The 15,906-nt window shown below is 41.9% G+C and overlaps 1 protein-coding gene across 1 annotated transcript in view; it reads right to left on the bottom strand.

The window, feature by feature from the left end:
* MDN1 (midasin AAA ATPase 1) overlaps positions 1-15,906 on the bottom strand; it is a 196,929-nt gene that overhangs the window by 146,604 nt on the left and 34,419 nt on the right. The window contains 5 exon segments of the mRNA XM_017876823.1: positions 1,823-1,918; positions 5,723-5,804; positions 6,894-7,087; positions 11,458-11,572; positions 14,305-14,408. Of these exon segments, the coding sequence (XP_017732312.1) occupies positions 1,823-1,918; positions 5,723-5,804; positions 6,894-7,087; positions 11,458-11,572; positions 14,305-14,408 (591 nt within the window).

Genomic DNA, 15,906 nt, shown 5'->3' with positions numbered 1-15,906 from the left:
AAAAAAAAAAAAAAAAAAAAAAAAAAAAAAAAAAAAAAAATTTCTAACATAATGTAGGAAATCATGGTACATCTGACTACAGCCAAAGCAAAAAGAGCTATGGCAGATGCTCCTGGATGTCTACCCAACAGCCATTCTTCTCTTCTCCAAAGAATACAGATTTTGTTCAGGTTTGGGGCAGGAGTAAAAGCAAAGTGCTCTTGGAAAAGTGAGCCCTCCCAAAACAAAAGAAGATGAATATTGGTGGAATGAATATTCATGGTGTTTTCATTCTTCTTCCTTACGATTAATATATGTATCATTTAAGTCCCTTTCAGTAGGACTTTTTATGACCTCCAGCCAAAACCACCCCAACTATTTCAGAAGCCTTATAAAAATCTCTACTATTGTAAAATTCCTGACATAAGATCTTTTACAGTCACCATTCATGTGAGAATGTCAGACATCTGCTTCAAGATGAGCCCAGACATTTTTTCCAGACACCAATGCCACTGCTGAAAGGATCTCTCCTCCCAAAATACGTATGACATAAAACAAGAATGGCAAAATATTAACAATGTCAACAATGAAACTAAGTAGTGAGTATCCAGGTATTCACTGGTACTACTCTTCAACAATTTTTGTTTGGTTGGTTGGTTGGTTTTCATTGGAGAAGGAGTCTGGATCTGTCGCCCAGGTTGGAGTGCAGTGGCACAATCTCGGCTCACTGCAACCTCTGCCTCCGGGGTTCAAGCGATTCTCCCGCTTCAGCCTCCCGAGTAGCTGGGAATACAGGCATGTGCCACCACACCCAGATAATTCATTGTATTTTTTTAGTAGATACAGGGTTTCACAATGTTGGCCAGGCTGGTCTCAAACTCCCAAACTCAGGTGATCCACCCGCCTCCGCCTACCAAAGTCCTGGGATTACAGGTGTGAGCCACCACACTCGGTCTCTTGCCAACTTTTCTAATAAGGGAAAATAATAAAAAAGATGGAAAAACTTTGTGCAGCATTAAGTTATAGACAAAGGTATTACTAAAACATAGTTACAGTCCTGAGTCTATTAGCTACAAAATAAAATAAATGCTCACTAAAACACTGCAGAAGGGCCAGGCACGGTGGCTCACGCCTGTAATCCCAGTGCTTTGGGAGGCCGAGGTGGGTGGATCACAAGGTCAGGAGATCGAGACCACGGTGAAACCCCGTCTCTACTAAAACTACAAAAAAAATTAGCCGGGCACGGTGGCAGGAGAATGGTGTGATCCCAGGAGGTGGAGCTTGCAGTGAGCCGAGATTGCACCACTGCACTCCAGCCTGGGGGACAGTGTGAGACTCTGTCTCAAAAAAAAAAAAAAAAAAAAAAAAAACATTGCAGAAGATACAAGACATGAGGAAGCTCCCTTTAAGAATGTGGAACATGGCCGGGCACAGTGGCTTACGCCTGTAATCCCAGCACTTCAGAAGGCAGAGGCTGGTTGGATCACCTGAGGTCATGAGTTCCAGACCAGCCTGACCATCATGGAGAAACCCCATCTCTACTAAAAATACAAAATTAGTTGGGTGTGGTGGCGCATGCCTGTAATCCCAGCTACTTGGGAGGCTGAGGCAGGAGAATCGCTTGAACCCGGGAGGTGGAGGCTGCGGTGAGCCAAGGTCGTGCCATTGCACTCATGCCATTTGGGAGTTGTATGCCCACAAGAGGCCACAATAAAAGCGTCAACTTTTACAAAAGAAGCACCACTGCAAACGCTGTTCCAACTAAGGACTAGAGACCAGCAAGCAAGCAAGCAAAAAATCCTAGCCTCCTTTCAACAGGAAAGTAAAAAAACAGCACACATACCTTTTTTCTAGAAATGTTCAATTTGCTTCCAATAACTTCCGCCATTTTCAGTTTGCTCATATGCTCAGAAAGCATTGCTGTGAAACAGTCTAGAGCCTATTAAAATAACCAAGGTAAATGCTGACTGATTTTTAAAATAATATGTTAATCATAGAGCATCCTTTTCCTGGCCACAAGAGGGAGAAACACAAAATCCAGCAGGAATATTTCTCTAAAAATGAAGGCAGTGCAAATAAGGAACCAATCCAGGACTCAGGACCTGACCATAATGGAAAGATAGGACATCAACAAATATAAATAATTGACTACTGAAATACTCGCAAAATTAAAAAAAGCACCCAACACCCCACTTTGCAAATCCTAGCTTCGGGCAAAGAAGAGCAATTAGTGTTGACCACTGGGTATGTGTTTCAAGGAGAACTGACTCATATAGTGCTGAGGTAACATCAAAAGACTGCTTTCTAAGCGTAAGAGAAACATTAGGTGTGCAACACCTCATAGGTCATTATTTTAACCTAGTACTCAATCTTAGCAACTACCAGTGAGCCAACCAGTTATGTTGTCTGACGTAATGAAACGTAAAATACCACCAAAAATGGATTGTACCCCAAAAATGTTAAACTTGAATTCATCAAGCATTTTCTGTATTTTCTATTTACAGAAAATATGAGAGATAAAATAAGGTAAAGGACACCACGAGTGTGGAATTGAAACTACCTTTGCAAAGATTATTACAGCAATCTAACATGGCTGACTCCATCTTACTTCTAAGCCTCACAGGCTGGCCATCTTCACTCATTCCTAGGCATAGGACAAGCTAACCATGGTAGGAATTTAGTTTATAGTTTAACTTGGAAGCAAGCATGATAATAGTCCCTCCCTAAAACTAACCCCCTCTTTGCTCAGGGACCAAATACTCGCAATGAAAGACCACAAGATTAGGATTAGGATTATGGGAGGGACCTTAATTCTGCTACAATGTAGGTATAGTTTCTATAATCCCTTACTGCTCAGGAGTCATGTGGCCAGAGGTCACAAGATTTGTGGCTTCCCCCATCACAAAAACTAAAATTGGCCTTTTGAGGTGATTTTCAGATTTTTGCATTCTGGCAACTAACCCCACCTGACTCAGTCACCCCACCCAGAAGCAGACTCAATATACAAGACCATTTTCCACATCCCTATGAGTTCATCCCCAACCAATCAGCAGCACCCATTCCCTAGTATCCTGCCCACCAAATTATCCATAAAAACCCTAGCTTCTGAGTTATCTGGGAGATTGATTTCAGTAACGACTCCATTTCCTATACGGCTAGCCTAGCCTAGTAATAATAAAACTAGCCTAGTAATAATAAAACTGGTCTCCCATACAGTGGGCTCTGCGTGAATTACTCTATTGCAATTCCCGTCATGATAAATTTTCTGTCTAGGCAGCAGGCAAGGTGAACCCGTTGAGCAGTTACAATCTGATCTATTTTGTTTTCTTTCTTTTTAAAAGTATTTTATATTTTTGTTCTGACAGTTGAAATACTCAGAATACAACACTTAATATACAGCATTGCCTCAACTGATAAAAAAGAGAAAATAGGCCCCAAATACTGCAAATGGCTTTTGTCTCAGTGGTAGAGTTAGTAGTTAAGTTTCTTCCATCATCTTTTCTATTGTTTTTTAACAAGAAGAATCTAGTCCTTTCAGAATTAAAATATATTTTAAAGCCGTAATTTTAAGTAAAGTCAGTTTACAAGACGCCAAAAGACCCAAATAATGGCAACCCTAACATTTAGTAATAAGCAGGAAAACTTATACCCAGAAATCTAAAGTTATGAACATCAATATTAAAAACACAGGATTTACTATTATAATACAGTTGTCCCTACGTATTCCTCGGGGACTGGTTCCAGGACCTCTCACAGAAACCAAAATCGCTTATATAAAATGGCATAAGGTGACCGGGTGCGGCAGCTCACGCCTGTAATCCCAGCACTTTGGGAGGTCGAGGTGGGCGGATCACGAGGTCAGGAGATCGACATCATCCTGGCTAACACGGTGAAACCCCATCCCTACTAAAAATACAAAAAAAATCAGCCAGGCGTGGTGGTGGGCACCTGTAGTCCCAACTACTGGGAAGGCTGAGGTAGGAGAATGGCGGGAACCCAAACTCCGCCAAGGAGGCAGAGCTTGTACTGAGCTGAGATGTCACCACTGCACTCCAGCCTAGGCGACAGAGCGAGGCTCCGTCTCAAAAAACAAACAAAAAAAAGGCATAGGGCCCGTGTCGGTATGTAGAAAAATAAGCAAAAGAAAAAAAAATTTTAAAGGCGTAGAATCTGCATATAACCTATTCACACCCTCTTTATTTTATTTAAATCTCTAGATTATTTAAAATACCTGATACAATGCAAATGCTATATAGTTATTACACTGTATTGTCCAGGGAATAATCCCAAGGGAAAAAAGTCTGTACATGTTCAATACAATCATTTCTTTCCTGAAATATTTTATTTATTTATTTCTTTATTTACTTTTTACTGTCCACCTTAGGGACAGGAATGGAATATTTTAGATCCAAGTTTGGTTGACTCCACAGATGCAGAGCTCACAGAAACGAGGGCTAACAGTAGTCCCCAAAAGCAATCTTCCTCTGAACAAATTTGACTGTAAATATTTTTGAGGAAATAAAAAGTTCTCAATGTCCTTAGAGAAATCACAACTTAGGTCTAACATGAAAATACAGGTGGAGTTGTTAAATTAACTGTAACATAAATTATAGTAGAGCTGGTATTTGATAAAGGTATTTGGTCTGGATGGAATAAGCAGGGAAAAGAGCTGGACAAAAACAATTTGCCAGTTCTCAAAAGAACATACACTACTGATTTGAAAAGGCTGGTCTCAAATTCAGTAGAAATATATTTTAGAGTAGAAGAGAACAATTATTCTGGTTACCGTATATATAACAGTTTAAAAGAGTTACTTCTAAAAGAACATCCAACTCCTTTCGTTCTTATTCCACCTTACCACTATGATTTGGTCTTCTGTAATAATATCCACTAGAATGGTTAAGTCCTGTGCACATACATGCTCCCATCAGAGATACTAACAATGGACCCCAGATGCATTAGACAGAAGAGTCCACCACCCTCATTAGAAACCCATCCTGGATTTATGGTGTCTTACAAAGAGGTTCAGTCAAGCAACATCAAGCAGCCCTACTGAGAAAAAAGTAGAGGGATTGGACAGATACAAATTTATCAAACAGACTAAGAAATTACATATAGGAACAAATATTGCTTTATTATTACCCGGGAGTTTCTTTCATTTTACTTTAATTTCACTATCTGTTTTACTCTATATCAAACTATACTTCTTTTGAAATTAATAATAATTTGTTTCAAAAACCACAAAACATGTATTACATTCAATTAGTTTTAATGCCACTTTAGCTGAGTTTTAACTAGCTAAGAATAACAAACCAGGCCAGGCACAGTGGCTCACACCTGTAATCCCAGCACTCTGGGAGGCCAAGGCCAGTGGATCACTTGAGGTCAGGAGCTCAAGACCAGCCTGGCCAACATGGTGAAACCCCATCTCTGCTAAAAATACAAAAATCAGTCAGGCGTGGTGGCAGGTGCCTGTAATCTCAGCTACTCGGGAGGCTGAGGCAGGAGAATCGCTGGAACTCAGGAGGCGGAGGTTGCAGTGAGCCGAGATCGCGCCACTGCACTCCAGCCTGGGGGACAAGAGCGAGACTTCGTCTCAAAAAATAAAAAATAAAAAATAAAATAACAAACCATACTTGGAAAAAAGAAAAAAGTCTGATGACAATCAAAAGACAGAAAATAACAATGGAAGTCAACAGCCTTACAGAACCAAAAGAACAAAGACTGGAAAACTATGTCTTACCTCTTGAAAAATATTCAATGATGCTGATAAAGATGAACTGTCAAAGCTATGGGCAATCCTATTACACCAATTCAGCAGATCCCTTTAAAAAAAAGAAAAGAAAAAACGAAAAGACCACAGGCCAAAGACATCAGGGGCATCAGAATTTATTGACCCACGTAAGTCTGGGCTTATCTGACAACTCTCTTCTTTCTTCTGACAGTGCTTAGATAAAAGGTATTTGAGCAACCAGTAATTAAGGGTTCCCAATCCTTCCCCTCTTTGTATTTGTGTGTAAAATTTAAAAGCAAAACAAAGAGTTCCCAATCTTCACCCATTCCAGGAAGTGACCTATAAAATCATTACTCTGCCTTCCATGCCAGACAAGGTAGCAGGAAAGGAGGGGAGCAACCAAATCAGATCAGAATGAGGAGTTTTTTTTTGTTTTTGTTTTTGTTTTGAGACAGAGTCTTACTCTGTTGCCCAGGCTGGAGTGCAGTGGTGCAATCTCAGCTCACCGCAACCTCTGCCCAGGTTCGAGCAATTCTCTGCCTCAGCCTCCCGAGTAGCTGGGATTACAGGCATCTGCCACCGCTCCCAGCTAATTTTTGTTATTTTTTTTTTTTTTAGTAGAGACGAGGTTTCACCCTGTTGGCCAGGATGGTCTCGAATTCCTGATCTCGTGATCTGCCTGCCTCGGCCTCCCAAAGTGCTGGGATTACAGGTGTGAGCCACCGTGCTCAGCCTGAGGAGATGCCCATTTCTAATTCTCACTTCTCAAAGGGAAAGTCAACCACTGAGAACAGAGAACGGCACAGAAGTCATAGATAGCAAAATCCAAGACTTACTTAAGACTCCAAGTGTCAGAAAAGGGCATTTGGTGAAAGAATTATGTTAGGAGCCATTCACAAGTTTGTCTTTAAAAGTTATTTTTTAAAGTTAAAAACATTACCCTAATCAAGCCTTCCCAGTCGTTAATTACAAATCTGAAAAAGGGATCTGACACCATGAAGCAACCTATAATTTCAAAACCTGACCATTTCCTTCTAGCTGGTAAGAACTTTGAACCTAGGAGGCAGAGGCTGGAGCGAGCCGAGACTGCGCCACTGCACTCTAGCCTGGGTGACAGAGTGGGGGACTCTGGTCTCCCAAAAAAAAAAGAAAGAAAAGAAAAAATTGTTTAGTCCAGTACCTTAAAGATAATTCTCTTCCCTCAAGGGTTGGTCTTTTGTTTTCTCTTCTGGCTTCTGAAACTTCTTCAGGTGCCTGTTCACATCCAACAGAACTATCACTCCAAGAATGATGTTTCTCTCCAGTAAGTTGGATATAAATGTCAAGCAGGTGATCAACCACTGCCAATAGACTAGGATATCTGCTCTGAAGAACCTGACAGAGGAGAAAAAAAAAAAAAGAAAATTTAGCAACCAGTATGGTAATTTTTAAAAGCACACAAACTACTGCCGAAACTAGTCAGCCAAAAAATGGATTTCTCTATGAAATTTGTTCACTGGGGACGGTAGCTCACACCTGTAATCCCAACACTTTGAGAAGCCAAGGCAGAGGGATTGCTTGAATTCAGGAGTTTGAGATCAACCTGGGCAACATGGTGAAACTTCGTCTCTACAAAAAATACAAATATTAGCTGGGCTTGGTAGCGTGTGCCTGTAGTCCCAGGTATTCAGGAGGCTGAGTAGGGAGGATCATCTGAGACTGGGAGGTCAAAGCTGCAGTGAGCAGTGATCATGCCTAGGTGACAGAGCAAGACCCTGTCTCAGAAAAAGTAAATAAATAAAAAATAAAAATAGGCCGGGCACGGTAGCTCACGCTTGTAATCTCAGCACTTTGGGAGGCCAAGACGGGCAGATCACGAAGCCAGGAGATCTAGACCATCCTGGCTAACATGGTGAAACCCCATCTCTACTGAAAATACAAAAAAACACAAAAAATTAGCCGGGCGTGGTGGCAGGCACCCAGCTACTCGGGAGGCTGAGGCAGGAGAATGGCGTGAACCCGGGAGGCTGAGCTTGCAGTGAGCCAAGAACACGCCACTGCACTCCAGCCCGTGCGACAGAGCGAGATTCCATCTCAAATGAATGAACGAATGAATGAATGAATGAATGAATGAATGAATGAAATGTGTCAACTTCACCAAAAATAAGAACTTCCCTTTACCCACTCCCGCTCCCACCCATCTACCTCACTCAAACATCATGATTTTCTTCCTACCCAGAACTCAATTATCTGGCAATCTCACCATCTATAACACAGTTTCAGGGGTAGAAGTCATGTTAAAAGGTTCTCCAAGTAACCAAAATATATGCAACCAACTCCAAGGAATTTATTCATTAAAGAATTCTTAAATTACTATTTAATTTCAAACACAGCTCTGGTAAGGTTCATTATGTAATTTCTCAATGAAAAGCATGTAAAAGGAGCAGGGTACAGTGGATCACACCTGTAATCCCAGCACTTTGGGAGGCTGATGTGGGCAGATTGCCTGAGTCCAAGAGTTGAGATAAGCCTGGGCAACATGGTGAAAACCCGTCTCTACAAAAAATTTGCTGGGTGGGGTGGCACACACCTGTAGTCAGTCCCATCTACTTGGCAGGCTGAGGTGGGAAGATCACCTAAGCCTGAGAGGTTGAGGCTGCAGTGAGCTGAGCACCACTGCAGTGCACCACTGCACTCTAGCCTGGGTGACAGAGTAAGACCTTCTCTCAAAAAAATAGTAAGATATAAAATCAGTTAAGCTGGGTGTAGGGGCTCATGCCTGTAATCCTAGCACTTCAGGAGGCCGAGGTCAGTGGATCACGAGGTCAAGAGACCGAGACCATCCCGGCCAACATGGTGAAACCCTGTCTCTACTAAAAATACAAAAATTAGCTGGGCGTGGCAGCATGTTGCAGGAAGTCAGGGACCCTGAATGGAGGGACTGGCTGAAGCCACAGCAGAAGAACATAAATTGTGAAGATTTCATGGGCATTTATCAGTTCCCAAATAATACTTTTATAATTTCTTATGCCTATCTTTAATCTGTTAATCCTGTTATCTTCGTAAGCTGAGGATGTACATCACCTCAGGACCACTGTGATAATTGTGTTAACTGTACAAATTGATTGTAAAACGTGTGTTCGAACAATACGAAATCAGTGCACCTTGAAAAAGAACAGAATAACAGTGATTTTTAGGGAACAAGGACAGACAACCGTATGTTTCTCCTTGCAGAGAGCCTATAAACGGACGTGCAAGTAGGGAAGATATCACTAAATTCTTTTCCTAGCAAGGAATATTAATACTAATACCCTGGGAAAGGAATGCATTCCTTGGGGGAGGTCTATAAACAGCTCTGGGAGTGTCTGTCCTATGCAGTTGAGATAAGGTTTGAGATATACCCTGGTCTCCTGCAGTATCCTCAGGCTTACTAGGGTGGGGAAAAAACTCCTCCCTGGTAAATTTGTGGTCAGACTGGTTCTCTGCTCTTGAACCCTGTTTTCTGTTAAGATGTTTATCAAGACAACACGTGCACTGCTGAACACAGACCCTTATCAGTAGTTCTGCTTTTGCCTTTTGCTTTGTGATCTTTGTTGGACCCTTATTAGTAGTTCTGCTTTTTGCCCTTTGATGCATGTGATCTTTGTACCTACTCCCTGTTCTTACACCCTCTACCCTTTTGAAACCCTTAATAAAAAACTTGCTGGTTTAAGGCTCAGGTGGGCATCATGGTCCTACAGATATATGATGCCACCCCTGGGGGCCCAGCTGTAAAATTCCTCTCTTTGTACTCTTTCTCTTTATTGCTGAGTTGGCCGACCCTTATGGAAAATAGAAAGAACCTATGTTGAAATATTGGGGGCGGTTCCCCCAGTAGCGGCACACACCTGTAGCCCCAGCTACTTGGGAGGCTGAGGCAGGAGAATCACTTGAATCTGGGAGGTGGGGTTTCATCATGTTGGCCAGGCTGGTCTCAAACACCTGACCTCAGATGACCTGCCTGCACTCAGCCTCCTAAAGTGTTGGCATTATAGGTGTGAGCCACTGTGCCTGGCCACAAACTTCAAATATTTTCCTACATTTTCTTTTTTTTTTTTTTTTTTTGGTTTGAGACAGAGTCTTTCTCTGTCTCCCAGAACAGTGCTCTGTGGCATGATCTTGGCTTGCTGCAACCGCTACTAAAAATACAAAAGAAAATAGCCAAGGGTGTGGTGGGCACCTGTAATCCCAGCTACTTGGGAGGCTGAGGCATGAGAATTGCCTGAACCCAAGAGGCAGAGGTTGCAGTGAGCCAAAGTCATGCCATTGCACTCCAGCCTCGGCAACAAGAGCGAAACTCAGTCTAAAAAAAAAAAAAAAAAAAAAAAAAAAAAAAAAGAAGAAGAAGAAGAAGAAGAAGTTTGTTTGGTAACACATATTTACCTACATCAAGAAAGGGAAAAGTATCTCTTCCATGTCTGCATGACCACTGACAATGCTTTGTCTGCCACTCTCCTAGATAAAGCACTGGGGAAGGGAAATCTTCCAAGTGAGACATACAAGGGAAGTGGGGCGTGAGCACAGTCAAGTGTAGTATACTTCTTACTGATCTAGGATAACTACAATACTAGAAACGGAATCAATGTAGAAAACCTGTAAAGTGATTTACCTCAATTCTCTTTAATTCCTAGATCAAAATGTCCATTAAGTTAAGTGTGAAAGATATGACGTCAAATCAACTTAGTAAAATGATCCTGTGGAGACAACTAGGAAAATCTGAATATAATTTAAGAATGCAGGCCGGGCGCGGTGGCTCAAGCCTGTAATCCCAGCACTTTGGGAGGCCAAGACGGGAGGATCATGAGGTCAGGAGTTCGAGACCATCCTGGCTAACACGGTGAAACCCCGTCTCTACTAAAAAATACAAAAGCTAGCCGGGCGAGGTGGCTGGCGCCTGTAGTCCCAGCTACTTGGGAGGCTGAGGCAGGAGAATGGCATAAACCCGGGAGGCGGAGCTTGCAGTGAGCTGAGATCTGGCCACTGCACTCCAGCCCGGGCGACAGAGCGAGACTCCGTCTCAAAAAAAAAGAAGAAGAAGAAAAAAAAAGAATGCAATGATACTGAGGAATTACTGTTCATTTTATTGTGCATAATGTTATTGTGGTTATATATAAAAATGCCATTAAATTTTTAGAGATGTATGCTGGGAGTTTGCTTTCAAATATATTAGTACAGAAAAAATAATAGATGAAGCAAATATAGTAAAATACTAGCACACAGACTGTAAAATTCAGGTTGATGAGTGTTCTGGTGGTTTATTACACTGTTTCCTATTTCATGCAAGTTTGGAACTTTTCATGTAAAAAAGAAAACCACGGACATCTTCTAAGGTGGTTTATCATACTATTTCCTGTTTCATGCAAGTTTGGAACTTTTCACGTAAAAAAGAAAAGCATTGATTTTTTTTTTTTTTTTTTGAGACCGAGTCTCACTCTGTAGCCCAGGCTGGCATGCAGTGGCGCTATCTCGGCTCACTGCAAGCTCTGACTCCCGGGTTCACACCATTCTCCTGCCTCAGCCTCCCCAGTAGCTGGGACTACAGGCGCCCGAACCACACCCGGCTTATTTTTTGTATTTTTAGTACAGACGGGGCTTCACCGTGTTAGCCAGGATGATCTCTACCTCCTGACCTTGTGATCTGCCCACCTCGGCCTCCCAAAGTGCTGGGATTACAGGCGGGAGCCACCGTGCCCGGCCAGCATTGATACTTTCTAAGACCCACATACCTCATTCAGTTCTCGCTTATCCAGGTTATCCAGGTGAATTTTGGTCCAATATTTGTCTAGCAAAGTAGCATGACTGTTTAGCGGTCGATACCAATTTCCTCCACAGCTCAAGAGTCTATGTTTCAAAATAAAAAACACAGTCACACAAAATTCCAAATGTTAATCCTGAATTGCACCTTTGGATATTACTTGCTGTACACTGTCTCACATAGGAAAAATATTCACAATCCCTTCTGTTTCCAGATGCTACACTGTTGGGCTTACAGGGCAGATGACAAATGAAAGGCTGATAGTTAACCCATGTTTGGCTCTTCTCCTAAGAAGCAGTGATAGTGCGTTAATCAAAATTTTCAAATCACTGCAAATAATTCTACAAAGTAAATGTTTTTATTTCAATGATAGGTTCCTCTTCCTTAAGACATAAATACCTTCAGGAAAGAGAAAGCATAATCTAAGGCTCATAGCATTAACATTAAGTTCACTGCTTGTTACCAGAAGCTACAGTACTTAAAACCATTAAAAATTTCCAGAAGAGAAAAAAGTAGAGAAGGAATATACATTACACATACACTCTGGGGAAGGTACATGCTTATGCATAAGCCACTTAGTTCTCATAACTCTCCTGAGAGGAAGATGCCATTCCTTTCTTCTGACATAAATGGAAGAGAAGGAAAGAATGGCCCTTATACACTCAACTGTAACTGAAAATGGCAGAACTGAAAATTGAATTCAAGTTTATCAGATCAAAAGTTTGTCTAACATCTTTCCACGATGTCCCAGGTCTTTCTGGGAAGTGTTTGAATCTACCAGGGAAGAACTTCACTGTCTCTATAAATAAAATTAAGGTCAGCCAAGCTCAGTGGCTCATGTCAGCAGTTCCAGAACTTTGGGAGGTCAAAGCAGGAAGATCGCTTGAGCCCAGGAGTTCGAGACCAGCCTGGGCAACAAATTAAGGCCTCATCTCTAAAAAAAAAAAAACAAAACAAAACATAAAATAAGACGGGCGTGGTGGCTCACACCTGTAATCTCAGCACTTTCAGAGGCTGAGGCAGATGGATTGCTTGAGGCCAGAAGTTTGAGACCAGCCTGGGCGACATGGCAAAAACCCTGTCTCTACTAGAAACACAACAATGAGGCATCGTGGCGTGCGCCTGTAGTCCCAGCTACCTGGGAGACTGAGGCACAAGAATCGCTTGAACCCAGGAGGTAGAGGTTGCAGTGAGCCAAATCATGCCACTACACTACAGCCTGGGCGACAGAGTGAGACTCGGTCTCAAAAAAAATTAATTAAATAAAATTAAAAATCAAGGTCTCTCAAAACTAACAGTGCCAGATACAGTGGCTCATGCCTGTCATAACAACACTTAGGAGGCCACAGTGGAAGGACTGCTTGAGTCCAGGAGTTCAACACCAGCCTGGGCAATGCAGCGAGATCCCATCTCTTAAAAAAAAAAAAAAGTTTTTAGCCAGGCATGGTGGTGCACACCTGTAGTCCTAGCTACTCAAGAGGCTGAGGCAGGAGGATCACTTGAGCCCAGGAGTTTGTGGTTACAGTAAGATTTGATTAAGCCACTGCATTCCAGCCTGGGTACAAAGCAAAACACTGTCTCTAAAAATGAAATAAATGTATAAAACAAAAGTAACAGGATTGGGCCGGGCACGGTGGCTCATGCCTGTAATCCCAGCACTCTGGGAGGCCAAGGCAACAGATCATGAAGTCAGGAGATCGAGACCAGCATGGTCAACATGGTGAAACCCCGTCTCTACTAAAAATACAAAAATTAGCCAGGTGTGGTGGCAGGTGCCTGTAATCCCAACTACTTGGGAGGTTGAGGTAGGAGAATTGCTTGAATCCAAGAGGCAGAGGTTGCAGTGAGCCAAGATCACACCACTGCACTCCAGCCTGGGCAACAAAACAAGACTCCATCTCAAAAAAAAAAAGTAACAGGGTCAGCTGGGCACACAGGCATGTGCCTGTAGTTTCAACTACTTGGGAGGCTGTGCTGGGAACACTGCTTGAGCACAGAAGTTCAAGAACAGCTTGGGCAACACAGTGAGACCCCATTTCAAGAAAAAAAAAAAAGAGTAATTGGGTCTAGGAAGGTATTCCTTGAGTAATATCGGGTTAGCTAAACACTCCATATAGAAGTGAATGTTTAACTGAGGTAAACACTAATATAATCAATTAACTATAGAATGATGTTAGTTTCACTCATGGGCATTTAAAGACATTGAAGAAGCTGTGCAGGTATAGACTAGCAGTAAGAAATAAACTACTGCCTTAAGGTAATTTTAAAATGTAGGCAGGAATATATACTAAGCATGTTCAGTTTTCTTGCCTTTGTTCATGCTTATAGCCAATTAATTTTTCAATTGCCTGAAATCTACCTATCATTATCACCATCATGGCCAGCCATTAACTGGGCATTTATTGTGACAGGTCTTTAGTAGGAGTCATTTCACTTATTCTTTACAGCCACCATTTGAAGAAGGTATTATTAACCCCATCATAACCAGACAAGGTATACGTAGGTACTAAGTACCAGTGTCATGACTCAAAACCTGGTCTATCTGACAATAACCTCACCTCTGATTATTTTTTAAAACATGAAATAAGGTGAAGTGTTTTAAAATGGTTACTTATTTTTAAGTGGGGGGGGAACCTCTTAGTTTGCAAATTATCTTCATTAAAAATAATCAGGAATGGGAAGGTTAGACCTGTTACCACTTCCAACTAACCTTGCTCGAAGTAGACCCAGAGAACTCTATTACAGGACTTCTGGCTCAGCATGCAGGCTTATGAGTAAGTGGCTCCAGAGTGAAAACAGAAAGGTTACTAGTACATACCTCCTGGTTGCAAAAAACTGAAATCCAGATGCCACTTTCAGACAGTCACCTCGGCCAGGAATCAAGAGATCTCCATTCTCCAAGAGAGGGATCAGCACAGAAACCTAAATCAGATAACCGCACTGATAAAGCACAGCTATTAAGACAAAAGTAATCAAAACAAAACAACCCTCTCTCAAAATGACAGACAGACCCTTAGAGGAAACTTCAGCTCTCCTAGTCCAAGCTGGAGTCAATATGCAAGCGGGAATGTCTGACTCTCCTACACTCCAGCACAATTTATACACTCGACATTCACGAGTGCCTCCTGTGGATCACAGCCAAGCAAGATACAAGAATACAGACAGGACCGAGGCTTTACAGCCTAGAGGCTGATGGGAGAGGGAAGGCATGCAAATTCCCACACAGCACAATCGGTGTACCCCAAGAGTATACAAAGTCATATGTAAAGATAGAAGGGGTTCTGAATCAGAACAGAATGATTTAGAAGCAGGGCAGTGAAGTCTTCTCAGAGGCAGTGACATTTGCTGAATCTTTAAAGAAGAATGAGCAGAAATTAACCAGGTTTGGTGAAAGAGAACTGGTACATACACTTCAGGCAGAAGTATGCACGTGCATTTTTAAAAAATTGAGAAGCCTAAAAGCCATGGCACAAGATTTCTGTTTTGTTTAGGGTAGAATGTGCATAAGAAGCAGCAGAAAGATGTGAGTCTTAGAGATAAGTAATAAAAGGCTTCCTGTGCTGAGCTAAGGGCTTTGAACTTTTGCATAAGTGTTATCGAGAGGCTTTTAGGCTGAAAAGAAAAGAAATAATTCCATTTTTTATTTTAGAAAATCAACTGTGTAGCAATTTGGAAAGGAGCTAGCCTGGAGGAAAAACGGTCAAAAAGGACACTATTCAGATAACAAAGGCAAGACAGATAGGTAGTTAAAATAAGCCAGTGCTAAGACAATGGGACAAGAACGAATAAAGAGGTAAGGAAAAGGCAATAAACGATATGGAGACTAACTGAACGAGAGAGGAGGAAGAGGTGTCTAGGGTTTAGAGTGGTAACTTGTGTTAGAAAAGGTGTTCCTTTTGTTTTCTTTTGCCCACTACAAAGTGGTGGGGTTTTTGTTTGTCTTGAGATGGAGTCTCACTCTGTGGCCCAGGCTGAAGTGCAGTGGTGTGATCTCAGCTCACTGCAGCCTCTGACTCTCGGGTTCAAGCAATCCTCCCACCTCAGCCTCCCAAGTAGCTGGGATTACAAGCATGTGCCACCATGCCTGGCGAATATTTGTATTTTTTTTCTTTTTTTGGTAGAGACAAGGTTTCACCATGTTGACCAGGCTGGTCTCAAACTCCTGACCTCAAGTGATCTGCCCACCTCAGCCTTCCAAAGTGCTGGGATTACAGGCGTGAGCCACCGCGCCCAGCCGGCAAAGTGGTTTTGACCCTAACAATTTTATTTTTTTTTGCCATAATAGGTTTTGTTTCTGGTTTTCTTTGTTTGTGCTTAAGAAAAGGCGATTTAAAAAAAAAGAAAACAAGTCCAATTTGGACATCTTGAACTTGTGCTGGCAATGGGCATGCAAGTAGAGATTTTTTTTTTTTTTTTTTTT

This window comes from Rhinopithecus bieti, unplaced genomic scaffold, assembly GCF_001698545.2.
Source record: "Rhinopithecus bieti isolate Rb0 unplaced genomic scaffold, ASM169854v2 scaffold_10354, whole genome shotgun sequence".
Classification (NCBI taxonomy): Eukaryota; Metazoa; Chordata; class Mammalia; order Primates; family Cercopithecidae; genus Rhinopithecus; species Rhinopithecus bieti.
The sequence above is the reverse complement of the archived record's forward strand: the minus strand, read 5'-3'. Positions and strand labels throughout refer to the sequence as shown.